This window comes from Vulpes vulpes, chromosome 11 (genome assembly GCF_048418805.1).
Source record: "Vulpes vulpes isolate BD-2025 chromosome 11, VulVul3, whole genome shotgun sequence".
NCBI lineage: Eukaryota > Metazoa > Chordata > Mammalia > Carnivora > Canidae > Vulpes > Vulpes vulpes.
The window spans coordinates 57245895-57272151 of record NC_132790.1 but is presented as its reverse complement, the minus strand read 5'-3'; the positions used below and the strand labels follow the sequence as shown (position 1 = coordinate 57272151).

The following is a 26257-nucleotide window of genomic DNA, read 5'->3' as shown; positions in this document are numbered from 1 at the left end:
ACAATGGAGTATTACTCAGCCATCATAAAGGACGAATACCCACCATTTGCTTTGACATGGCTGGAACTGGAGGGTATTATGCTGAGTGAAGTAAGTCAATCAGAGAAGGACAATCATCATATTGTTTCACTTATATGGGGAATATAATAAATAGTGAAAGGGATTATAAGAGAAATGAGGGGAACTGAGTATGAAAAATTAGAGAGGGAGACAAACCATGAGAGACTCTTAAATCTGGGAAACAGATTTTTTTTTTTTTCCTGGCAAAGCAAACTTTATTAATGGCCCTGAGGTTGGAGCTCCAGGTCCCGCTGAACACTTGAGAGTTGGGGCGAGGGCCTCTCGTGTTGGCCTCAGCAGCTCCATCCCATTCAGACTCAGGTGGAGAGAGGCTGGGTGGGGAGACCTGGGGTCACCGCAGCCAGGCCACTCCTGGCTCCTCATTTCTTGGATCCTGGCTTTTTAGGTTTGAGTGTGGGTTTGGCCTTTTTCACAGGACTCTGGTCTTTAAGCCTGGGTCTCACTGCCTCCTCTTCTTTTTCCATCCTTTTTTTCTTGGCAACACTTGTCTGCTTCTGGGACGCCAGCCTCTTGACTTGTTTAACAGGGGTCTCCTCTAGGGACACATCTACATCATCGTCGTCATCGTCGTCATCATCAACCTCATCACTGTGACTTTCCTCCTCCTCTTCCTCCTCCTCCTCCTCAGGGTCCTCCTCCTCTTCCTCCCAGGATACGTCTGCAGCGTTGTAACATTCCTGGCCACTGAGGAATACAGGTCCAGAGCCAGCCCGGAGCTGGAAAGTAACTGGAGGAGAAAGCTCCAATCCCATCCTGACGACCATGGGTAGCACGGAGGCCTGGAGCGAGGCGATGGTGATGGGCTTGGCCTGTTTGTCGTCTGGGCTGGCCGGGGGCAGGATTTCCACCAGGTTCACCTCTTCTTTGGCTTTCTCCCCCAAGCAAATCGTACGGAGCAGCAGCTTCCAGTCCTGCTTGCCCTCCTTCTGGGGTTTGACCGTCCAGGTCCGCTTCTCCTGGGTTAGCTCACAGCCCCAGAGCACGGCTGTGGGCGCCTTCTCGGCAGCGCTGCTGCTGCTGCTGAGGTTCATGCCGCGGGGCGCGGGGGGCGCGCGGGGCGCGGCGGCTGTGCGGGAGGGGCGTCCGCGGTGAGCCGAGCCGGACCCCCAGCCCCGCTCGCCCCGCTCGCCCCGCTCGCCCCGCATCCCCCCTGGATCCCGAGCCCCTGGCCGGCGGGACGCGGGGCGCTGGGCGCTGGGCGCCGAGGTCGCGGGGCTGGAAAGGGCCGGGTCCCGCCGGCTGTCAGGAGGGCACTTGATGGGATGAGCACTGGGTGTTATACTATATGTTGGTAAATTGAATTTAAATAAAAAATTATGATAAACTTATTTAAAATTGCCTATTATTTGTTAAAATGATCAGTTCTTTTTTTGTTTATTTATTTATTTTTTATAATAAATTTATTTTTTATTGGTGTTCAATTTGCCAACATACAGAATAACACCCAGTGCTCATCCCGTCAAGTGGCCCCCTCAGTGCCCGTCACCCATTCACCCCCACCCCCCGCCCTCCTCCCCTTCCACCACCCCTAGTTCCTTTCCCAGAGTTAGGAGTCTTTATGTTCTGTCTCCCTTTCTGATATTTAATAACGTTATAGGTCAGTAGATATAAAAATCAAGATTTGAGCAGTTGACTAAAATAACCCCTTAGCTATGGTGACTTAGAGGTGGGTCAGAGAAGGGTCTTCACAATCCCAGAACATTGTGATCCTTTGAGAGATCACAGTAAACCAACAGTAGTGAGTCCTCTATAAAAGTCAGCTTAAACTGACTATCTGCCCTTACTAACAGGTCCTAAAGAGACAAGAAAGGAGAAGAAGAGCATCTACAAGGTCTGGAAAGGAGTTTCCAGGAATACGCTTGTTGTAAATATAAGTTATTCTAGTCAGCTTCCCTGCAATGCTGCCTTTGGGGGATAGGAATGTCAGGCACTGGGGTTTGCCACAATCTCCCCCTTTCCCTGATATTCTGTACAATATTCTGTACAATCCCTGTTCCCTGTGCACTGTACAATCTTACAATTTTTAAAAAAGATTTATTTATTATGAGAGATAGAGAGAGAGAGAGAGAGAGAGAAGTGGGGGAAGGGGCAGAGGTTGAGAGAGAGAGAATCTCCATCAGAGTCCCTGCTGAGCATGGAGCCCAATGCAGGGCTCAATGTCACAACAGATGAGATCAGGACTCATGAGCCCACAACCTGAACTAAAATCAAGAGTCGGATGCTTAACTGACTGAGGCAGCCAGGTGCCCCCTCAACCTTATGATTATGATTTCTATTACTGTGCAAATTTGTCTGTGTGGGAAAATGTATCTTCCTAGGAAAATGAATATGGATATGAATTTTAAGCAGTCATCATTTATAGAATGCCTACCATGGTGCCAGGAGTATGTCAACATATATTATCCTAACTTTTCCCACATCAGCCTTATGAGGTAGTATTTTTATTTTCCCCATTTCACAAATAAATATATCAAGGTTCAGAAGAGTTAAATTAAATCACTGCCCAGGATTACACTCTTATAAGGGGTAGAGCTGAGAGGTGAAATCAGGACTGTTAGTCTTCAAAGAGTTGAAGCTATACATGGCTCACATTCTTGCTTATATGCTGGCAAATGTGGCCACATCTAATTCTAAGGAGGCCTGGGGAAATAAGCTATTTATACAATTACTATAAAACTGTTCCCCTTTGTGCCCTGTATAGACAGTTTCCAATTTTATGCTATTGTAAGTAACACTTAGTTAAACAACTTTGGGCAAAAAGTTGTTTCTCTGTTTAGTATTTTTCCATTTATGTGGTTCAGAAATAGAATTCTCGAGTCCAAGATCACTGGGTTTAAGGACTACAAATTTCCTTTTTTTCATGCTTCCCTCTTTTTTGGATGCCTTCATAAGTTTCTTGTCAGCTAAGTTTTTCCTTGCAAAGGTTTACCAAGTTTATGAAGTCAAAACAATCAAGTTTTATTCCTGGATGTGGTTTGAATTTCATTGTTTACTTCTTGGTAAAGAAACATTGTTTACTTCTTGGTTCTTGTTTATGGTTCTTGGTATGTATGTGGAAAAATAGACACAAGACCCTGTCTCATTCTTGGAAAATTGCAGTTTCCTATTCCCAGAGGAAAATGTGGAGGGGGAGATTTTTCAATAAAAGACAGATCCCTGAGTGGGTCATCCCTGATTATTTTCAAGGGTTGCTAAGATCATTCATACACTCAGTTCATGCTTCTGACTTAGCAAATTTTCACAGAACTTAACAATTCCTTCTTGGGTGATCACTTCCCTTGAGTTAGTGCGCCCAGACACTACATATATCCCTTGGGTTTCTGGCTTTGTCCAGATCTGGTTCCTTCTTTTAGGATGAGTAAGATATCTCTTAGTCCTATATCTGTTGGTTAGCTTTGCATTAAAATAGTTCTTATTGCTCAGTTAACCCCACCAGTGATCCTGCTGTGGTCCTCCTGTTCCTTTTCTTCTGGGAAATTTTTTCTCCCTTGTCTCCAGGGTTTATGACCTGGCCCCTTCTCTCTTTATGAAGGCTGTAAAAGCATCTTGGACATTTTTCTCTTCTGTAAGTTTATTTCTGTCTTTGAAGACTTCACTGGGTTGTGCCCTGCTCTTCTGGTACTCTTACTTTGGCTAATATTCTCAGCTTCCCCTCTTCCCTTCTCTGTTCTGTCTCTTTCCCATTTGGTCTCTGTCCTTCTGTGTGCTTTATGTTTGAGCTCTTCTGTTTTACTATTAGGCTGGCAAGGGTAGGGTCTCTGGCAATCTCCAGAGGGAGATGGCAGAGGTTTGGGTTGGCAAATGGGGCTGATGGATAACTGTTGGGCAAGCAGTCTGAAGATCTGAGCATGCGATTTCAAGCCAGAATGACACAGTGACACCTGTGTGCATGTGTGCTACACAATAAATGACAGGAAAAGAGCTAGCAAAGGAAATGTAAAAGAAAACTTTAGATAGCCAGAGGGAAGGAACAAAAAAAGATATCAAGTCAACAAACAAAAGGGTAGGGGAAAGTTTCCTGAAAATGAGATAAGTTTTTCCTTAAAAAAAGCTGGATTATGTAGAATTCAGGAAAAAATCAGTAAAGAGTTATAACTTAGGCTCTGGTATTAGACTGCCTTGGTTCAAATCTCAGCATCACCACATACTAGCTGAGAGACAAAGGACAATCTCCTCGTTTCTAAAGTTTTTTTAACTTGTGAAATAGAGATAATAGTAGCGCCTATATTCTAGGACTGTTGTGAGGATTCACTGAAACGGCATATATATCATTCTGAGTTCAGTCAGAGAAGCAGAACTACTCTAAGTAATAGAGAAAACAAACCTTATTAGCACTGGATTCTGCAATTGCAGAAACTGGCAGAGGTATTTATGCTGGGCTGTTATCTCTTCTTTTAGCACTGAGGCTGTGGGAGCATTAACCAGGTTGCCAGTAAGATAAGAAAGCTAAGTGTGGTCATGAGTAAAGACAAACTGGAGGCCATAAAGATGAACTGGGACCCACCTGCAAACACCATGCTGCAGCTGACATGCATGGGAAGCTGATGCCTTCCCATAATGTACCACACATGCACACAGGGAAACTGCAGGAGGATACAGAGTAGGAGTTGGAGTAAGTGACAATGTCAATGTGCGCCAGCTGCAAAGTGCCTGTTGCCTTATCCTGACATTCAGAACATACAAAATAGGGAGGCTGCTTTCTTTCTGCTTTCAAGTCTCAAGCAGAATTTCTCCTGTGGCCTACCCTGACATGGAACCATTTAGGGAAGGGATTCTGGGAGATGTGGTTCCAGCTCAGCTATGTTGTTACAGAGCAAAGCCTACAAAGCCAATGTAACATGTTCGAGAGTGGGCATATACTAAATGATAATAAATATTATCCATTGGTGAGGTTGGTTCATAAAAGAGGAAGACGGTTTCTGAGAAAACCAGTAATGGGATGGAGGGTGGTGATCCCCAAGGGTCCACTGGAGGTGAATGTGTGAAGTGGAAGTGGTCGCTGTGGGAGGTGGAAATCATCCTGCTTCTTCCTGTCACAGTTGCTGATACTGTCTTAAGCTGGTGGACTTCAGTCCTCTCACAACTACTCATCAGAGCACTCTTACCCTCTCTGTGCACAAAAGCCTTCTTTCTTAGCCCCTCTTGAGCTCTTCTTTCTTCCTAAGAAGAGACCTACCGTAGCCACAGGAACTTAGCTCAAAATAGGAACTTCGGGTTTTCCGTGAAGGTGCCACAACCGCCCACCTTTGGAGTTCTGGCTAATCTGCTTGTGCTGACATCACTGACTCAGACTCTTTGCCCAATTAGGGCAGCCCCTGCCTCAACACTGCCTCTCCTCCATGTCTCCTACCTAACCCTCCCAGCCATATTAGGAGAATCGTAGGCTATTTTTTTTTTCTAAGAAACCACAACCAGGCTCTTTGGGGATTCCCATGAACATTGGTCTTCATATATAAAGTAAAAGCATACATGAGGAGAGAAGAATCTATAACAAGCCCTCTGATTTATCCTTCCATGCCTCAGTTTATTTGTGTGGGAGATAAGGTTGTCAGCCACCTTCCTCAAAAGGATATTATGAGGTTTCACATTGGAGACTTGACGTTTATTAACTAGGGTCATATGAAAGCTCTGATTTAATCTCTGGAAAAATGCTTTGAGTGTTTCAGACATGGGAACCATATAAGCATAAAGAATTTTGCCCATAGCTCTTGAAGGAGGCAGCGGTCAGTCAACAGGAGTGTGGGCCAATCTTTGGTGTGTTTTGCTTACAGTTGTGTCTGGACAAATTGAAGTGGAGAATTAGAGATCAGTATACACTACACTGGTTTATTAACTGTTAACTATTCATGTACTGAACAAAGACATTATGAAAATATTTGTCTTATAATAGAAGAGTGCCCTTTTAGTTAACAGGTTACAACTGGGCCACAGCCTCTTATGAGGATAATACTACTCTTGGGGGATGATAGCCCAAACTGTGGAGCCTTCCATGTGCCAATCACTACGCTATACTCTTTCATATAAATGTCTCCTTTCATCCCTTCAACAATTCCAAGTAGGTGTTATTATTATCTCTGAGGATAAGAAAGATTAAACATTGTCCAAGCCAGGAAGGAACCAATTAGGTTGTCTATATTAAAAAAAAACCAACTATGTTCTCTTATTCTATTATCAAACACTAATGGTTGTCTTCTAGGACAACAGCTATATTATTAAACATTTACTATTCATGTTCTTATGTGATGAAGTGGTAATACAAGTAAAGATAAAAACCTTTGAGGGACTATAGCTCATATATTTTAGAGCACACAGTTGGATTAGCAGCACACCTAGACTTATAAAAGAACAAAAATGTTGTCACTATTTTTGCCCATTTATTAAACAGATTATACTTCTTGGAAGAAAGTTTGTGTTAATGGGAATTCTTGTGAAGGGGAGGCCAAATACATCCAGTTCTGGGAAGGAAGCTCCAAGGAACTGAAGCATATACATGTTAAAAAGAAACCAGAAGCATTATTAAAAAAAATCCTACTTGTGCTATAAAATCATGTGTTTTTTTTAAGACCATCTCATTTCTGTTGTTTTGTTGGGGGTATAATTTCTATTTTTACAAGAGTGAACCATCACCAAGAATCCCTCATTGTTTCTTGTCTGTGGTATGTTGGAAAGGTGACTTTCCACAAGTAGTCTGTTTGTAGTAATTACCCAGATCTTAAATGAGAAACCCAGTGAAAATCATGTTGTGTTCAGCTTGAAAGGAAGGCATTAATAAACAAATGAGCACACACTTCACTCACCTCAATAGTCAGCTGAGGAGCTGACATGGAGAAACTTTCAAGAAGTAAGTGCTAAAAAGATGACATAGAAACAGCGAAGAGAAATCTCAGTTGGCTTGGCCACATGGCACAAATTGAGAATGTATGAAGTGTCCTCCTAAGATGCTGAGGTTGGAATTGTGTCCTCTAGGGCCAGTGGCAGGCCACAGACCTGGAGGGGAGAAACCTCTGGAGCTGTTCTAATGTGTTGTTGTAAATGGAGGCTTTCCTTGGTAACTAAATATTGTCTTTTTATTAGTATAATTTTAGCTGTCATTTAGATGTCTTTCTACAAGAGTAGGTGTTGTAAGAAAGAAGACCTCATGCCATTCTGAGCATTTGGATGTGCAAAATGAAGGAGAGAGTTGGAGCTCCTGGGGGCAAGAAGGGAGGAAGCAGAAGGAGAAGGGATGATTTTAGGGGTGAGGAGACAGTGAGTTGATGGATTGTCATGAGCTGGGACTCCTCTCTGGGTCTCTTGCTGATCATTGTGTCAAGTATATGAATCTGAGCCCACATTTATGGGAGTGGATTTCTTATAAAAACTGGTAAGAAGACAGAGTTTAGCATCCAGCCTGAGGTGGTGCAGGAACAAAAACAGCTTGCACGGGAATAGGAACAGGGAAGCACAGGGGGCCCAGGAGAACATAGGACTTTGGGAATTTCTGGAGATTGTGATGGAGGCTCAGTTATACACACACACAACAGGATGTCCAGAAATATTGGAGTTATAATGGAATTATATAGAGTATATATACCATATCTTCTTTATTCATTCATCTATCCATTGTTGGACATTTAGGTTCTTTCATGTCTTAGCTGTTGTGAATAATGCTGCAGTGAACACGGGGGTACAGATATTTATCTGAGATTCTGTTTTCATTTTTTTTTTGATATCTATACCCAAAAGTGGGATTGCTGGATCATGTGGTATTCTATTTTTGAGTATTTGAGGAACTTCTATACTGTTTTCCAATGTGGCTGTGCCAATTACATTCCCAGTAATGGAGGCTTTTAGACTTTTCTGGGCCATGTACTTGAGACTCCCAAGTAACACTCTTTATATTTCAATGATTGAAAAGACCTCAGACAGCACCTCTGTTTTGGAGACAAATTCAGTTTAAACAAAAAATCAGTTATTGATTGTTCACTATACGTAGAGAACCATATTGGGTGCAAGGAAAAGAAAGATTCAGCTGGACATTTCGCATTGTGTGTTGCTGAAAGCATGAGAAAAATCACTCCCTTCCCCTAAGTTGCTTATAATCTAGTTAGAGAGAGGGGCAAATAAGCATCTAGTTTATAAAGCAGATGAGGTAGGAAGTCCTGGCTGGACATACAGAGACAGAGAGTGATCAATTAAACGGGCAGTAGGTTCAGGGAGGTTATCTTTACTTCATGCATGCTGTATATTTATAGATACATTTCACTGAGTACTTATTGTGTACCATAACCTGTGCTAAGATCTTTCTATTTAATTCTCTAAACAGTTTGATGAGATGGGCGTTATTTAGTATTTATTTTAGAACTGAGGAAATGGGATGTAGGTTCACACAACTGGCAGGTGCTGAGCCAGACTGGAACATAGCTACTCTGAGTGCAAAGCCCATACCCGTCACTACCCTGCATGAGGCCTGGGACAATGTGTGGGAACATCTGGGTGAAAGGCTCACAATTTCTTTTTCTGGGTGCTAATGCAAGTCTTATAGTTAATCTAAGACACAGACTTACTCAATACACTTTGCTTTTTAACATCACTCATAACTTGAGACTTAAAAATCATAAAATGCAAACAATTCCCATTCTTTCTCCTTATTTCCCTACAACCTCAGTTGTCTCTAAACCACAATGGAGGTGGGGTGCAGTAGGCATACAAAGAGGGTGTTGTGGAGGCAGCCCTGTCAGCAAATGTTCTTTAAGCTGTTTCTCTGGAGGTGGTGACAGATTGGCAACATCACCCGCTTACCTTGTGACTAGGTCTGCAGCTGCATTCTCTGCCAAGGCACAGGACAAAACCTAAGTACTAGTCCAGATCTTGAATTCAATCTCTATCTTGGTGGGCTATCCTGACTGATCCAACCTGCTATAGGCAGATGTCATGGTCATCTAGTGCTATGACCCAGATGTGGTAAGAGGTGGGATGGGGTGCTGGTCATAATGGACTGGGTTGGGGATGAGGCCATTAGTCCATGGTACCCTGAACTTATCACAAAGCAATACAGCCTAGCATTCTGCCCTCAAAGAAAGTAGAGTCTATCCACTGAAATAAACTTTAAAAATTACCAGCAGTTGGGCAATCAGTGACAGATGCCAATCTAGTGGTTCAGGTCAGGGCTGTACAGTTTTAAGGAGACTGAGGTTGGTCTGTAGCCATTGGAGAAGACTCCACTGTAGGAGCTGCACTTGCTTCTGTAGACTGGGGGAAGCCACTGGAGGGTTTTAAGCAGGGAAACAACATCAAAGTGATGAATTAGGAAGACGATTCTGGCTTTGAGATTGACTCTGAAAAACCACCACCAAAAAAGGCTTTGCAATGGTGGAGGAGTTGTGGCACATGGTGGCAGCATAAGGCTGCCAAGCAGGCTAACTGAACTTGCTGGACTGCCATGGGTCCTTTGTCATTGCCCTATAGTGCTACAGACTCTGCCACTCAGGCACAGGCCTATCTCTTTTGTAGCCTGACCTCTCTCTTCTTCCTAAGAGTGTCTTCCCTTCCATTTCAGCTCTCCCAGTACCAATTCTGTTTCCATCCCAGCCCCTACAGAATATTGATACCACCCACATTTTACGATGTCTCATAAACCTCTTGAGTTTTTTCATCTGCCTGCCCCACCCCAATTGTGTTAGATTTTTTCTTGTTTTCCACAGTCCATTTTTGATTAGACATCTCCTTTCCTCCTGCTTTATAAATTACTTATTTCTGCATTCATGATTGGTCTGTCTTGAAATATAAAGTGCATTTAAAAAATAAATTACATCTCGGGGTGGAGCTCTCATCATTTAACCATCTCCTTATCATTTTACTGGAGTTCACCGCTGACTGCTCCTGTCACCTCCTTATCACACAAAGCAAGAGGTCACTGAGACAAAAATTCACCCTTTCCCCCTGGGAGAGCTAGAAGTTGAGAGGGGGGAAATCCTTTATATTCACCTCCTGAGGTGGTTTAGGAGGTTTATGAGGTTTAGGAGATACAAGAGAGGTGTTATTTCCTTACGGAGGCTGGATTTTTTTTTCAGGAGGGACTGAGTCTTAGGTGGTAGTGGCGATGGAGACAGTGGAGGAGGAAATGATTAAAGGCTGCTGCAAGAAAAGAGAGATCCAGGGGGGGTCCCCTTCCAGAGGCCTGGTCAATGAGACTCTGCTTCATGTGTAAAAAATGAATAAGGAATAGCTTTGAAACCAACAAACTGAATCAAAGACATATAATTGCTTAAATCTGTATCACAGCATAGTATAAATTAAATCTGAGAACGTGTGTGTGTGTGTGTGTGTGTGTGTGTTTTTACATGAACACATTCTTGGATGCATTCTTACTGGCCAAATGAAGGCATCTTTCTTACTTTTCTCATCTCCAGAGGCTAGTTTGGTTTATTACTATCTAGGAATGGAGATAGTAGCTTCCCACACTGATTGCATATTACTACCTTACTATTACATTTTCCCTATTCTCTTTGGTTGGCTTTTTCTGAGTTTTGGGAGTTCTTTCTTTATTCCTAATCTGTGTTTGCAGACTTTAGTCCTTGGCAATGTTCTTAACGAGCAACAGTGACATTCAGTTAGATTTCCCCCATCATCTCTTCACCTTCCCAAGTGGCAGTGTGATGCCATATGTTTCCTATTGATGCAGAAACAAATGACTGCAAACTTAGTGGCTTAAACAATGAAAGTTATTATTTTGTATAGTGTGGATGTCAAAAGTCCTCCATGGATCTCATTGGAGTAGGGCCCAAGGGTTCTCTTCTAAAGTTCAAGGAGGCTCAGTAGGGGTCTAGTCTGCAGGCTTCAGGAGCAAAAGTAAAGCTCTGTAGCTATCAGAATCTACTCTTTCTATAATTTAAGTTAATATCAATCTGTTGTTACTTCAGCTCATTCCTGAGGGTCTCACACTCCTAGAGCTTGTAAAAAATTTCTTCCTTCTGTTAGCACAGATCTCCCTCACAGAGTTCTGGGAAATATAGCCTGCAAAGCTCTGCTACTTTGCTAGTGAATTCTTTAGTGCCTGCTGCTGCTCCATCCCCATCCTATAGAGTGCCCTAACTGGAATCTCCTCTGCTTTCTGCTCCTCCCCTCCTGGCCAAATCCTGGCACACTCACTGTCCCAATACCCTCTGCACAGACTACATGATACTCCTCAAATGACTGATCCTTTTGGGTACAAATAACATTTCATGGTCCCCAAAGCCCATAGGTTTCTTTATTTCCAGCACTGGTTCAAGAAGATTTGCCTTGCACTGCTTCCTTGCATTGAATTTTATGGTTTTAATATCACAGTGTGTAAGAGTCACAGATTCTATAAAACTGATTTCTGAATACTTAAGATTTTAACTTTTTTCCCCCCCTGTGACACAAAGAGGGAAAAGCAACGGTGAGTAGTTTCATGGTCTCTCTATAGCAGGAAGGCTCTTGTGAGGGTCATGATGTATAATAGGAATTTGGCCCAAATCACTGAATGTCTGTGATTAAAAAATATAACAACCCAGGGATCCCTGGGTAGCTCAATGGTTTAGCACCTGCCTTCTGCCCAGGGCATGATCCTGGAGTCCTGGGATCGAGTCCTGCATGGAGCCTCCTTCTCTCTCTGCCTGTGTCTCTGCCTCTCTCTCTTTCTGTGTATCCCTCATGAATAAATAAATAAAGTCTTTAAAAAATAACAACCTTTGTTTCCCTTGTTGTGAAGAAGCCTCTATTGTGTTTCCATTTTGAATATGTTTTAAACTTTCTTATTCTCTGAATTATTTTTTCTAGGGTCCTAGACATCACCATGATTGATGTGGGATGGATGAGGTTTTACCTGCTGGCTCTCTATCCTTGGGGGCGTTTCTCTGGAGATGAGATAAAGAACCTAAATGCTCTTTGGAACAAGACATGGCATAGGTAAGTAAGCAGCCTCCTCCTTCTATCATCACACCATGAGCTCACCAACCTTATCCCCTCCTCCTCACCAGCTCCTCTATCTCTGACCCAGTCTCCTACTAATACTGCTAATACTGCACACACACTCAACACTAGAGCCTGAAGGGAGCACCCTGTTGGAGACATACTAATAAGTCAAAAAGAACTGGCTCACTTTTACAAACTGTTGCATCACCTGAGAAAATTAGTAAAAGGAAATCTTGCAGCAGGAGAAGGAAGGCTTCCTTTTCCCGATAACAACGGCTCAGCCAATGAGAGACAGTCATGATGATAGCCAGCCAATGAAAAGCCACTATACCTAGAACTCCCAGTTTCCTCCAATTGACTTTTTGTTTATAACAATCTCTGCAGCCCCCCTCCCCCATAAAAACCGTAGTCTTCTCCTTTGTTCAGGGGACTTGTCTATGGTTTTGATACAGTTTGCTTGTCTTGGATTGCAAATCTCAGCTGTTCCTGAATAAATCCATTTTTGATGGCAAAATAACTGGTAGTTTCATTTTTTAAGGTTAACATAACTTATCTCCACAAAATATCCTTCCTTATAATCCATAAATTCTAGTGAAACTAAAGTGCATTAAGTGTTGGTATATTATAAAAGAGAGAGCTAAAAAGCAGCTTTACCACTGTCAGCCTAAAATCGCCTTTTGGAAAGCCAGAACATTTTTGACATAAAAGTTTGAACTTTTGGAGACCCTGTTCCTAATGGAAGCCGCATAGTTCCAGCATATTCTTGTGGTTCACTGTTCGTTATTATAGTACTAACTACACATTTTCAGTATTACTTGTTTGAGGACAGTTATTCCCAGTAGACTCTAGTAAGTCTTTGTTGAGTTCACTACAAAAATGACAACCACCTAATGGCCAAAGAAACATCTCTATTTGAAACCAGCAGCTTGTGATTTACCATGTTTAGATTTAGACTCTTAGGTATGACTACATTTCGTCAGTGTATGATGTGATTTCCATCTGACCAGTCTTGTGGGTGGCACACACTAGACCTGTGATGAGGTCTTAACTCAACAGTGATTGCTGATTTCACTGTAATTTTTTTCCCTCAAAACTCCCTGGTCTATCAGATTAAGGTTTTCCAAGATTATTTTTAGAACCTCTTCACTTATAAATGGCTCCTTTACACTTTTCTCCAAGGAATTAAAGAGAATGTTTAGGTAAGAACTGACTTTCAGTGATTCACCCTAAATGTAAAAGGGGAAGCTGTGGTGAAGAGCATTTTCTCCCTCCAACGGCTGGCACCAAACAAGCAATTGGAGGTCCTTGCAAGATGTCTTTTATTTCAATCCACTGTTGCTTGCTCTTGACTTCCTTGTCCTTAAGAGAGTGCATTAGTAATCATAAATGAGAAAACAGATGACCTGAACACTTTAAGTGTTTATTTAGTAGATACATATTAAACTTTATATATTGCAGACATGACTTCTCTCTCTCTCTCTTTTTTTACCGGCATCCATTGGATATTTCTAAAGATCATTCATATATTAGAGCACAAAGTGCCAATTAATGCCTCAAAGCAGAAACCCTATGGATCATATTTTCTGACAACAATGCACAATGGTTCTAATCACATACACATACACACACACAACCATGAAATAAAAATCTAAGAGAAAAATCAAAACTGTAATTACAGAGTATTTAAGAATGAATGAAAATTGGAATACTTTCATATGGTCAAAGCTGAACTCAGAGGAAAAGCCATAACCTTGGAAGATTTTTTTTACTGTATTAAAGAATGAAAGTAAATAAACTAAGCAAACACTTTTTAGGAAACTTGTTTAAAAGGAGAAGATAGACAAAGAAAAATATTGCCATGCATAAAACAGAGCCAGGTGTAACCTGAGAACCTGAATAAACGAGACCAGTGGAGGAAACCTAAAGATGATCCACCATTTTTCTTGGAAATAGGTATTGTATTTTCCATGGTGTATTTCAGGATTTCAGCACATCCTGACTTCTGTGAAGACATGGAAGATGTTTGAAAGCTGTTTAAATTTGATAGTGAGATGATAAAAAGTCTGCTTTGTTTCCATTTTTAAAAAAGGAACTATAAAATAAGTTACTATTATCTTGTTAATGTTTTGAGGTACAGTTACATTCCTATTACCCAGGGGAAGATTGAGGACTATTTAAAACTCCTTATTGGAAGCTAAGAAAAAAAGCATGTTTGAGGGTCACAAACACCAGGTGTTCTACAAAACGCACAACAGAAAAGCAACTGAGCAAAATCTAAGAGACTGTTGCAGGATATCATTAAACCAGGCTGAATTTTTTTTTGTCCGTGTTGTTTGTAAGGATTTTTGTTTTGTGTTAAAGCTGTGGGACACACCTGCTCACAGTTTCCTGGGGAGGATATTTTGGGTGATGCTGAACTAACTTTCTTTTATTCCCAGATTTATACCAGCCTATGCCCTGCTGGGCAGTATTTGCTAAAGCTATTAGAGCATAAGAAGCTACTCTCCTTCCTGAGCTTTTCACCCTTTAGGGATGCAGCTCACTTTCTCCAATTCCCTACACACTTATTTCAGAGTAGATTGTCTTTCAGCTTCCATTTTTATGATGATTATGCTCTTTCGTCCTTTTCAATATTTCATGGGTATCTTAATGAGATGTAGGAAGAGAGAGGGTATTAGATGGGCCAATATTATGTGAGAATTCTCTACCACAGCATAATCCAAACTATGTGCCTTGGAATATTCTATTTGATCCTAACAGTTGTTCCATGAGTCTAAATCCCCTTTTATAGATTTACTGTGAAAATTGGGAAATTAAAGGCTCTGGGAAGTCCTGAGTAATGAAGCTTGGTTTATTTTATATAAATATAAGCTATTTGAGCACCCAACACTTTTTTACAGCTGCCTGGGCCTGGTTCTAGGCTAGGGTCAACCAGTAGATATCCTTCCTTTCAGTGACCTGGACCAGGCTTTTGGACCTCCATGCTGCTTTTTACCTTTCTATTTGCATGTACTGTGACCTTCCCACTGATTTTATTTTTCTCCCTTTAATAACAAAGAACGCTAACTCTCATAAGCACCTGCCACATAGCATTTCATTGGTTGCTTTAAATATTAACCCAGATGCTGGACTCTTCTTCTTGATGGGACTGCATGTGTGTATTTGGTGTGTAGAGGTGAGGAAGAAGGTTGTCTGTGAAATCAACCCTACTAGTAGTCAGTTGGACATCTACATATGGGTTCTCTTTGCAGCCCATGGCTCACACTAAAGGTGACTCAGCTCTCTGCTAGTGATGGGGTAAAAAAATTCTATTCTTTGCCTCCTGAAGCCCTGAGAAAGTTTTAATCAGTTATTCACTTCAAAGATAGAATCCAAGTCCTATAGCACTGGTGGTGGAGTATAGGGCACAGCATCCCTGCTTCAGTTAGATATTCACCCTTGCTTAGCTACAGGCAGGGGTACAAGGCTATTCTCTCACATGATGAAGAATATCCCCTCAGACCCCCTTTCTCTTCATATTAGCATTTCCTCTCTGCCGCTGCCCCCTCTCCAGAATATGTCTCCTGAGGCCTTCATCTCACCTCCATTCCAAAACTGTGGCTCTTCTCCCAGCCATTTTTTGAATCTTGGAAGCCTTCAAGACTTAGGTAGGTTACAACTGTCCTTGTTCTTGCCATTTCTGCAGAGAGGCAGGAAGAAAATAAATGCTATGGCTTCTAAAGTCTCTCTCTCTCTCTCTCTCTCTCTTTCTCTGTGTGTGTGTGTGAATATCTGTGGCCATCTGTGCTGAGAACAACTGCCTTTCTCTGATTATCTATCTGCATGACTCCAGATATTTAAGGAACAGTAGGTATCTTGCACTAAGAGGGTAAAACCTTTTGGGCCTCATTGTGCAGAATGAGTGTATTTTCTCCTTTCTAACATTGGCTCAAATTACAAAGTCCCTGTTCCAGATATCTATTTCTGTATAACAAATCACTCCAAAACTTAGTGACTTAAAAACCACCAAACCATATTTATTTTGCTCATAAAGCTATCACTCGGGCAGGCCCAACAGGGATGGCTGCTGTTCTGTGATATCCAAGATCTCAGCTGCAGAAACACGTGTTCTCTCCACTGGGCCTCTCCCCCATGGTGGCCTCGGAGTGATAAACTTACATTGTGGCTCAGGTTCCAAGGGTGGGTGTTGCCAGGGAGAAAGGCAGAAGCTGCAAGGACTTTTTTGGCCTAGCCTCAGATGTCATGCAGTATCTCTTCTGCTGTATTCTCTTGGTGACATAAGACCAGTCCTGATTCAATATGGGAGTGGGCTACACAAAGGCAAGAGTATTGGGATGCAGGGACCATGGGAGGACCACCTTGGGGGGCTGGACTATAGCGTTCCTCTGTTTAGCTTCCAAAGGCAAGCTGATTTTTTAATATAAGTTAAATTAGCCTAGAATATGCCATCACTGTACCCAAAAGTTTCAGCGAACACTCTACCAGAAAGAAGAGATCAGGACACATGTTTTCTATGCTCCTTCCAGCCACTGTGTTGCCTTTATTCAATGGAATATTGAATCAGAGGCAGAGAGTGTTTGTACTCTGGCATTCCATTTTAGAGAATATAAGTCATATTATCCACTCTGGCTCTCAGAGAATCCATATTGACTCTGTACACTCAATTTTGTATCAGAGAGGGAGGAAATTCTGGATGCTGGCTTTCAAATGACAGTAAGGCATCTGAACTACTGTGAAACCAGCAGCCCTCCCATCTCAGCTCCCAACATCATGCTGAGCAGTAACAAAAGAAATAAATGGAGACTAATGATACTAGGGTTTGGGAAATAATGCTTACCTGCACAAGATGCGCCCACTTAAGTCTTTTAAAAAGCAATTGTTCTAATGCTTTTATTGGTCTGTAACAAAATAATCAAGCTGACATTGATTTCAAGGTCATTGTGGATTGAAGTTTAACCATATTAATGACTAAGTAATTGGATGCAAGTTTGAATGCTAGGAGGAGCTTGCGGAAGAAGGCATCACAGTATATTGAATGCTTGTAAACATTAGTACAAGTACAGAGTAAGAGAGACTCCCCTACTTGATGCTAAATAGGACCCAAGTTCCTCTACTTTCTGAGGGATGAAGCACTAAAGATTCTTCTCCATTTTACATCTGCGAGGATATGATATACTGCCCTAAAGAAGAATGGATTCTGATTTGGCTACCTTTCTCCTAAGATGCTATTGGTTCTCCTCCATGTTTCTGGTTCTCTGCAAGGTGGGCTTGGCCTCCAAAAGGGAGTCCTTTAGGATGGCATGAGGGAAAATGCTGCCCCTAGTATAGAGGACGTAAAATGAAATGGGGCTTATCGCTGAGACTTTTTGCCCCATTCTCTACCCCAGGTTCATCTGTACAGGAAAATGCTTTCATAACCAAAGGTGCTGCATAATCTTCAACAAATAGGGCTCTTCACCCTTACCTTACTCCCATGTCAGCCTCTGTATCTGTGCCTCATGCCCTTCTCTATCACTTCTGTTGGTAACTAGAGCAGCAGCAGGGACTGCCTATTGGCCACCTTTGGGCAGATCAGGTCTTAGAGGCTGGTGCCACCAGCTCAGCCCTCACATCTTACGGGCAACTCCAGGACTCACTTGGAGGACAGAAGAGACAGCACAATCACAAAGTGAGGGGGACAGAGGGAAGGGGGAGCCCTAGCATATTGGGGGCTGGGAAGCAGGACTTCCTGATGTTCTGCAGAGAGACAGCAAATGTGATGATGCTAATGGGCCAGTACTGGGGACACCAGTCTGGAACCAGAATCACACTTGGCTGTGGGGATTTGAGCCTCATTTGGGCCCACACCACAAGCTGGAGCCCACTCCAGTAGGCTAACTTACATCACATGGAAGGGGATGAGGTGAGTCCTCGGGGACCACTGTGGCTACCACCCTGCCGCTGCCGCCCCCTGCATGGCACTTAGCTCTCTCAGCCCCGCCCCAACCTTGGGCAGCCCGGCAATGCTGTGAGATGGGCCCTCTGTCTTGTGGCTGGTACTCCAGTCTCAGATCCATGAGTCTTGTTTCACTGTTTCCCGGGTGGTGGGTCAGTGCGGCAGCTCCTCTGCGTGGACACAGTGTGAGATGAGGCATCGCAGCGGAGCCCGGCCACTGCAAAAGCAGGAGGGGCCAGCAATCAGATGTTTTCTAGGACATCCAGGGGGACAAGGCCTCTCTTCTTTCCACTGAGGACTCTGATAAAGCCATCCTGCTCTTCTTCAGAAGTCACACAGATCTGAATGCCAAGGAAGAAAACATGAGTGTCAATGGGGAGGAAGAAATTAGGAGCTGCTTGAATCACTGTGGACTGAGGCCAGGAGCACCAACTTGGAAAAAGAAGAGCAGTTTTGGGGGTGGGGGAGACTGGCTGTCTAAGAAAAAGGTTGAATAAATATTAGGGAGAATCTGAATTTGGAACTAGGCCCAGGTGCTGAATGTTTTGTGAGATTCAGTTTCGTGAATGAAGATCAATAAAATGTGATTAATCATATTGTGTCCCCCTGAAGAGTCCCTATGAGGACAGAATGATATAATACTTACCATAGAACCTAGCATGTGGCACCAATGAGTCCTCAATACATATGTAAAGATTCAGGTGAACAGCTACCATTCAGCAGGCTCCTTTCATGTCCTTGAAGTGTATACATGGAAGTCAAAGGAAGCTATTCATTCCTGGCCCCTAGCAAAGCAAACAGATGCTAACATCTCTCCCAGCCCAACGTGCTGGACTTCACTAGTAGGTGGGTAAAATCTCTCTGGATATCCTTGTCGCTTATCACTGCTACTCAGCCCTTGCAGGGCATGAAGGGTAGACGTGATCAGATGGACATAATAGGTTTTTGAAAATAGTTGCCAGTGTGTTGTTTTATCTGCTTGACACGCTTCCATGGGTGATAGTTATGCCTTAGGTTGGATTCTCTAGAAACAGAGCCTGAGACATGAATCCTTGTGAAGTCACTTGTTGTGGGTGTGCTCTTGGGAAGTGGGATCTGAGGGAAACATGGCAGACAGGGGGAAGGAGCTGAACAAAGGTGAGTTCTTAGGTGGAGATGAGTCTCAGCCTGATCCCACAGGAAGCTCTGAAGCATGAAGTGCACCACAGAGTAGTACCACTGTGAGGCAAGCTTCTGGCGTTTTGGGCCCCATGTCAGTCATTGGCCACTGGCCGGCCTCAGGTGTGAGAGGTGTAACCTCTCAGGTGAGGCAGCTCTCGGTCAGTGAAAGGGCATTACCTAGATAAGGGACAGCTGTGGGCTGTTAGCAGCCACAGCAGCTAGGAGATGGGTATACCCACATAGTGAAGGGAATGTGGGCAGGGCATTAACAGAAACCATTTTACATGGATACTTAAAAGGATACTTAAAGAGCTTTATTTGTGACTCCTGGGGTTTGAGACATAGAATATACTGGATTCTGGTTCATTTTTCAGAAATTCACCATGTGAGAAACTTGATTGGAAACAGGCTCAGACAGGAAAATAAAAAGGAGGTAATTTGTAAGAACAGAAGATGCGTTGACTATTTCCTAAAGGTCAGAGGTGAGTTGTAAGAAGGAAATAGCCCTTAGGCCAGGTTATATCCCGCTAGTGCCTCACAGGTAAGGGGACCACCAAAGGAAAGGTGAACCATCTGATTTTCAAAAGCTAAGACCTATCATTGCCATGCCACAAACACAACAGACAAGAGACCCCAGCGATGTGCAGGGTGAATATGTCCTAAAAGAACCCATAAAAATGCCTTGAGAGCAGGATTTACCTTTAAAACCTGCAAATACTGAGCTTTCTTCCTTATTGAAATATGCCCCAAATTCAACAACTCTATTAGTCCAACCAATTTGCATCAATGAGAACCTTTACATCTGCTCCCTCGTGCTTATTTATTATTCTATTATTTTTGTATATTTTTATTGGAGTTCGTATTGCCAACATATAGCATAACACCCAGTGCTCATCCCGTCAAGTGCCCCCATCAGTGCCCATCACCCAGTCACCCCAACCCCCTCCCCACCTCTCTTTCCGATACTCCTCGTTCATTTCCCAGAGTTAGGAGTCTCTCATATTCTGTCTCCCTCACTGATATTTCCCACTCATCTTCTCCCTTTCCCCTTTATTCCCTTTCACTATTTTTTATATTCCCCAATGAATGAGACCATATAATGTTTGTCCTTCTCCGATTGACTTATTTCACTCAGCATAATACCCTCCAGTTCCATCCACGTTGAAGCAAATGGTGGGTATTTGTCATTTCTAATGATTGAGTAATATTCCAGTGTATATATACAGACCACATCTTCTTTATCCATTCATCTTTCGATGGATACCAAGGCTCCTTCCACAGTATGGCTATTGTGGGCATTGCTGCTATAAACATCGGGGTGCAGGTGTCCCGACGTTTCACTGCATCTGTATCTTTGGGGTAAATCCCCAGCAGTGCAATTGCTGGGTCATAGGGCAGGTCTATTTTTAACTCTTTGAGGAACCTCCACACAGTTTTCCAGAGTGGCTGCACCAGTTCACATTCCCACCAACAGTGCAAAAGTGTTCCCCTTTCTCCACATCCTCTCCAATATTGGTTGTTTCCTGCCTTGTTAATTTTCCCCATTCTCACTGGTGTGAGGTGGTATCTCATGGTGGTTTTGATTTGTATTTCCCTGATGGCAAGTGATGCGGAGCATTTCCTCATGTTCTTATTGGTCATGTGTAGGTCTTCTTTGGTAAAATCTCTGTTCATGTCTTTTGCCCATTTCATGATTGGATTGTTTGTTTCTTTGCTGTTGAGTTTAATAAGTTCTTTATAGATCTTGGATACTAGCTCTTTATCTGATATGTCATTTGCAAATATCTTCTCCCATTCTGTAGGTTGTCTTTTAGTTTAGTTGACTGTTTCTTTTGCTGTGCAGAAGCTTTTTATCTTGATTAAGTCCCAGTAGTTCATTTTTTGCTTTTCTTTCCCTTGCCATCATGGATGTATCTTCCAAGAAGTTGCTGTGGCCAAGTTCAAAAAGGGTGTTGCCTGTGTTTTCCTCTAGGATTTTGATGGATTCTTGTCTCACATTTAGATATTTCATCCATTTTGAGTTTATCTTTGTGTATGGTGTAAGAGAATGGTCTAGTTTAATTCTTCTGCACGTGGCTGTCCAGTTTTTCCAGCACCATTTACTGAAGAGACTGTCCTTTTCCCAGTGGATAGTCTTTCCTGCTTTGTCAAATATTAGTTGACCATAGAGTTGAGGGCCCATTTCTGGGTTCTCTGTTCTGTTCCACTGATCTATGTGTCTGTTTTTGTGCCAGTAGCACACTGTCTTGATGATCACAGATTTGTAGTACAACCTGAAATCTGGCATTGTGATGTCCCCGGCTCTGGTTTTCTTTTTCAATATTCCCCTGGCTATTCGGGGTCTTTTCTGATTCCACAGGAATCTTAAGATGATTTGTTCCAACTCTCTGGAGTTGGAATATTAGTGGTATTTTGATAGGGATTGCATTAAACATGTAAATTGCCTGGGAGCATTGACATTTTCACAATATTAATTAATTACTTCTCCAATCCATGAGCATGGAATATTTTTCCATCTCTTTGTGTCTTCCTCAATTTCTTTCAGAAGTGTTCTGTAGTTTTTAGGGTATAGATCCTTCAACTCTTTGGTTAGGTTTATTCCTAGGTATCTTGTGCTTTTGGGTGCAATTGTAAATGGAATTGACTCCTTAATTTCTCTTTTTTCAGTTTCATTGTTATTGTATAGAAATGCCACTGATGTCTGGGCATTGATTTTGTATCCTGCCACACTGCTAAATTGCTGTATGAGCTCTAGCAATCTTGGGGTGGAGTCTTTTGGGGTTTCTATGTACAGTATCATGTCATCTGCAAAGAGGAAGAGTTTGACTTCTTCTTTGCCAATTTGAATGTCTTTTATTTCTTTTTGTTGCCTGATTGCTGAGGCAAGGACTTCTAGTGCTATGTTGACTAGCAGTGAGTGGTGAGAGTGGAAATCCCTGTCACATTCCTGATTTTAGGGGAAAGGCTTCCAGTGTTTCCCCATTGAGAATGATATTTGCTGTGGGCTTTTGGTAAATGGCTTTTAAGACGCTGAGGAATGCTCCCTCTATTCCTACACTCTGAAGAGTTTTGATCAGGAATGGATGCTGTATTTTGTCAAATACTTTCTCTGTATCTATTGAGAGGATCATATGGTTCTTGGTTTTTCTCTTGCTGATATGATGAATCACATTGATTGTTTTACGAGTGTTGAACCAGCCTTGTGTCACTGGGATAAATCCCACTTTCCCCTGGTGAATCATCTTCTTAATGTACTGTTGGATCTTATCGGCTAGTATCTTGTTGAAAATTTTTGCATCTGTGGTCATCAGGGATATTGGTCTATAATTCTCCTTTTTGGTGGGGTGTTTGTTTGGTTTTGGAATTAAGGTGATGCTGACCTCATAGAACGAGTTTGGAAGCACTCCATCCCTATCTTTCGGAACAGCTTTAGTAGAGTAGGTATGGTTTCTTCTTTAAACATTTGATAGAATTCCCCAGGGAAGCCATCTGGCCCTGGACTTCTGTGTCTTGGGAGGTTTTTGATGACTGCTTCAATTTCCTCCCTGGTTATTGGCCTGATCAGGTTTTCTATTTCTTCCTGTTCCAGCTTTGGTAGTTTGTGGTTTTCCAGAAACGTGTCCATTTCTTCTAGTTTCCCTAATTTATTGGTGTATAGCTGCTCATAATATGCTTTTAAAATCATTTGTATTTCCTTGGTATTGGTTGTGATCTCTCCTTTTTCATTCGTGATTTTATTAATTTGAGTCTTTTTTCTTTTTAATAAGGCTGGTTAATGGTTTATCTATTATTAATTCTTTCAAAGAACTAACTCCTGGTTTTTTGGATCTGTTCCACAGTTCTGGCCTCCATTTCATTGAGTTCTGCTCGAATCTTTATTAATGCTTGTCTTCTGCTGGGTGTAGGTTTTAATTTGCTGTTCTTTCTCCAGTTCCTTTAGGTGCCAGGTTAGCTTTTGTATTTGAGTTCTTTCCAGTTTTTGAGGGATGCTTATATTGTGATGTATTTCCTTCTCAGGACTGCTTTTGCTGTATCCCAAGGATTTTGAGTGGTTGTATCTTCATTCTCATTAGTTTCCATGAATCTTTTTTAATGCTTCTCTAATTTCCTGGTTGACCCTTTCATCTTTTAGCAGGATGCTCTTTAACCTCCACGTGTTTGAGTTTCATCCAACTTTCGGCTTGTGATTGAGTTCAAGTTTCAAAGCATTATGGTCTGAAAATATGCAGGGGACAATCCCAATCTTTTGGTGTTGGTTAAGACCTGATTTGTGACCCAGTATGTGGTCTATTCTGGAGAAAGTTCCATGTGCACTTGAGAAGAATGTGTATTCAGTTGCATTTGGATGTAAAGTTCTATAAATATCTGTGAAATCCATCTGGTCCAATGTATCATTTAAAGCTCTTGTTTCTTTGGAGATGTTGTGCTTAGAATATCTGTCATTTACAGAAAGCGCCGTGTTGAAGTCTCCCAGTATTAGTGTATTATTATCTAAGTATGCCTTAGTTTTGGTTATTAATTGATTGATATACTTGGCAGCTCCCACATGAGTGGCATAAATATTCATGACTGTTAGGTCCTCTTGTTGGCTAGATCCTTTAAGTATGATATCGTGTCCCTCTTCATCTCTTACTATAGTCTTTGGGATAAACTTTAATTTATCTGATATGAGGATTGCTATCCCTGCTTTCTTTTGAGGACCATTTGAATGGTAAATGGTTCTCCAACCTTTCATTTTCAGGCTATAGGTGTCCTTAGGTCTAAAATGAGTCTCTTGTAGACAGCAAATAGATGGATCTTGCTTTTTTATCCAGTATGAAACCCTGTGTCTTTTGATGGGATCATTAAGCCCATTCACGTTCAGAGTTACTATTGAAAGATAGGAATTTAGTGTCATCGTAATACCTATTCAGTCCCTGTTTTTGTGGATTATTTACTTGGGCATCCTCTTTCTTATGAAGTATCCCCCTTAATATTTCTTGCAGAGCTGGTTTGGTGGTCACACATTCTTTCAGTTTCTGCCTATCTTGGAAGTTCTTTATCTTTCTTTCTATTCTGAATGAGAGCCTTGCTGGATAGGGTATTCTTGGCTTATGTTCTTCTTATTTAGGACCGTGAATATATCCTGCAAGCCCTTTCTGGCCTGCCAGGTCTCTGTGGAGAGGTCTGCTGCTAATCTAATATTTCTCCCCATATAAGTTAGGGATCTCTTGTCTCTTGCTGCTTTAAGGGTTTTCACTATATCTTTGGAATTTGCAAGTTTCACTATGAAATGTCGGGGTGTTGAATGGTTTTTATTGATTTTGGGGGGGGACCTCTCTATCTTCTGGATCTGAATCCCTGTTTTCCTCCCTAAATTCTTAGCTACTAGTTGTTCAAATATGCTTCCTGGTCCTCTGTCCCTCTCTCTGCCCTCTGGAACACCAATTAAACATAGTTTTTTCCTTCGGACGCTGTCATTTATTTCCCTTAACCTTTCATCATGGTCTTTTAATTGTTCTTTTTTTCCCCCTTTTTTCCTCAGCTTCCTTCCTTGCCATGAACTTGCCTTCTATGTCACTTACTCTTTCCTCTACCTCATTAACCCTCATTGTTAGGACCTCCAGTTTTGATTGCATCTCATTTAATTGATTTTTAATTTTGTCCTGATTAGATCTAAATTCTGCAGTCATGAAGTCTCTTGATTCCTTTATGCTTTTTTTTCCAGAGCCACCAGTAACTTTATAATTGTGCTTCTGAATTGGCTTTCTGACATTGAATTGTAATCCAAATTCTGTAACTCTGTGGGAGAGAGGACTGTTTCTGATTCTTTCTTTTGTGGTGAGTTCTTTCTAGTCATTTTGCTCAGTTCAGAGTGGCTAAAAACGAGTTGTACTTGTTAGAAGTGCAAACTCTTCTCTCCGTAGCATTCCAGATGTTCTCTATTTAAATCTCAGGTTGAATTAATAGGTTTTCAGGATGACTTGAAAGTTATTTAGGTAAGTTGGTGGGACAGGTGACTTGGGTACCCTACTCCTCCACTCCTCCACCATCTTGCCCCGGCCCCCCTCGTGCTTATTTTAGATGCTTATTTTAAAAATGTCCAATTAAAATATTTAAATAATGAATCTGAATACAATTTACTGACATATACACAAAGATGTTGTATCAAACTAATGTCAAATACAGAGAACAGTGGGCAAGAAATCAAAATGTAAATTCTGGCCAGAGCTCAGATCCCAACAGTATTATCCCAAGCCATAAAACAAACAAAAAAGTGATTGCAGTTTGGGTCTTCATTAGTTTTTTGAGTCATTTTCAGAGTTTTCCTCATTTACATTAACAGTAAATTTCAGTGTCTCTCAAGCAAAAACCCAGTGACAGTTTAGGTGTGTGTCCACATATGCTCCAAATCTTTATTTCCCCCTTTTCTCTCTCAAGATTTCAGTGTAGAAAAGAAACAGTACTTGGTAGAAGCAAAGGAAGAATTATTTGAATGTGTTTCAAAAATAGGAGGCCATGATGCACAAATGTTCATGCTTTGTTGAGTGTACTGACTTATTCTGCACCTCCTACTTAGCATCCTTGTAGTGATATGATTTGGGGAGACCTTTCAAAGGATGAGGAGTTCTGTACCCACCATACACTGCTTGGATAGTTTTGAGAGCAGATAATGGGTAAACAGATGAGGAAGCTAAATAAAGTTGAAAATGATGAATACAAATGGTTGAAAATAGGCTTCAGCAGCTTGTACACTTCTCAGAAATGAAGGGTCTAGGATTTAAAATTCTGATGGTACAAATGCATAGCTCAGCCAGGCTTGAAAACATGCCATTTTAGGAAGTAATAACTGGGTTGGAAACATTTCCTTTCATTTTGAGGTGGAATAAAGAGATGAGAGCAGAAGATTATGAGTAGAGAGAGGTGAGAGGTGAGGGGGAACCAGAGGAACTCTGCTTTGGAGGGTCATGAATAGGGTGACCAACTTGTCTTGGTTTGCCCAGGATTTTCTCAGTCTTTGCCCTGAAAGTCTCACATCTCAGGAAATTCTTCAGTTCCAGACAAAGAGGGCAGATGATTATCCCAGCAAATGTTTTACTGGCCAGGCCGCAAGAGAGATACCTGCAGTTTCTGAGGTCCCTTAATTCCCCACGGTCTGTTCCCATTTATTCATTCATTCACCAA

General features: G+C 41.9%; 2 protein-coding genes across 6 annotated transcripts in view; both read right to left on the bottom strand.

Moving 5' to 3' along the window:
• Window positions 1-258: 258 nt before the first annotated feature.
• Window positions 259-1156, bottom strand: LOC112933242 (nucleoplasmin-2-like). The gene has a single exon (XM_026016385.2). It carries the CDS (start codon window positions 1110-1112, stop codon window positions 441-443), a length of 672 nt encoding a protein of 223 aa, XP_025872170.1. The 5' UTR covers window positions 1113-1156; the 3' UTR covers window positions 259-440.
• A 12240-nt stretch (window positions 1157-13396) lies between these two features.
• Window positions 13397-26257, bottom strand: part of STAC (SH3 and cysteine rich domain) — a 152336-nt gene continuing 139475 nt past the window's right edge. For all 5 annotated transcript variants that reach the window (XR_011995217.1, XM_072726401.1, XM_072726402.1 and 2 more), the window contains one exon: window positions 13397-18273. Coding sequence is in view for 4 of the 5 variants with exons in the window: in XM_072726401.1 (XP_072582502.1) it covers window positions 18175-18273 (99 nt within the window). In the remaining variant the exon portion in view is untranslated. The remainder of the gene's footprint in view (window positions 18274-26257) is intronic.

What these genes read in the sequence shown, in the direction of transcription:
- LOC112933242 (XM_026016385.2), bottom strand. Translation starts at nt 1,112, where the DNA reads ATGAACCTCAGCAGCAGCAGCAGCGCTGCCGAGAAGGCGCCCACAGCC.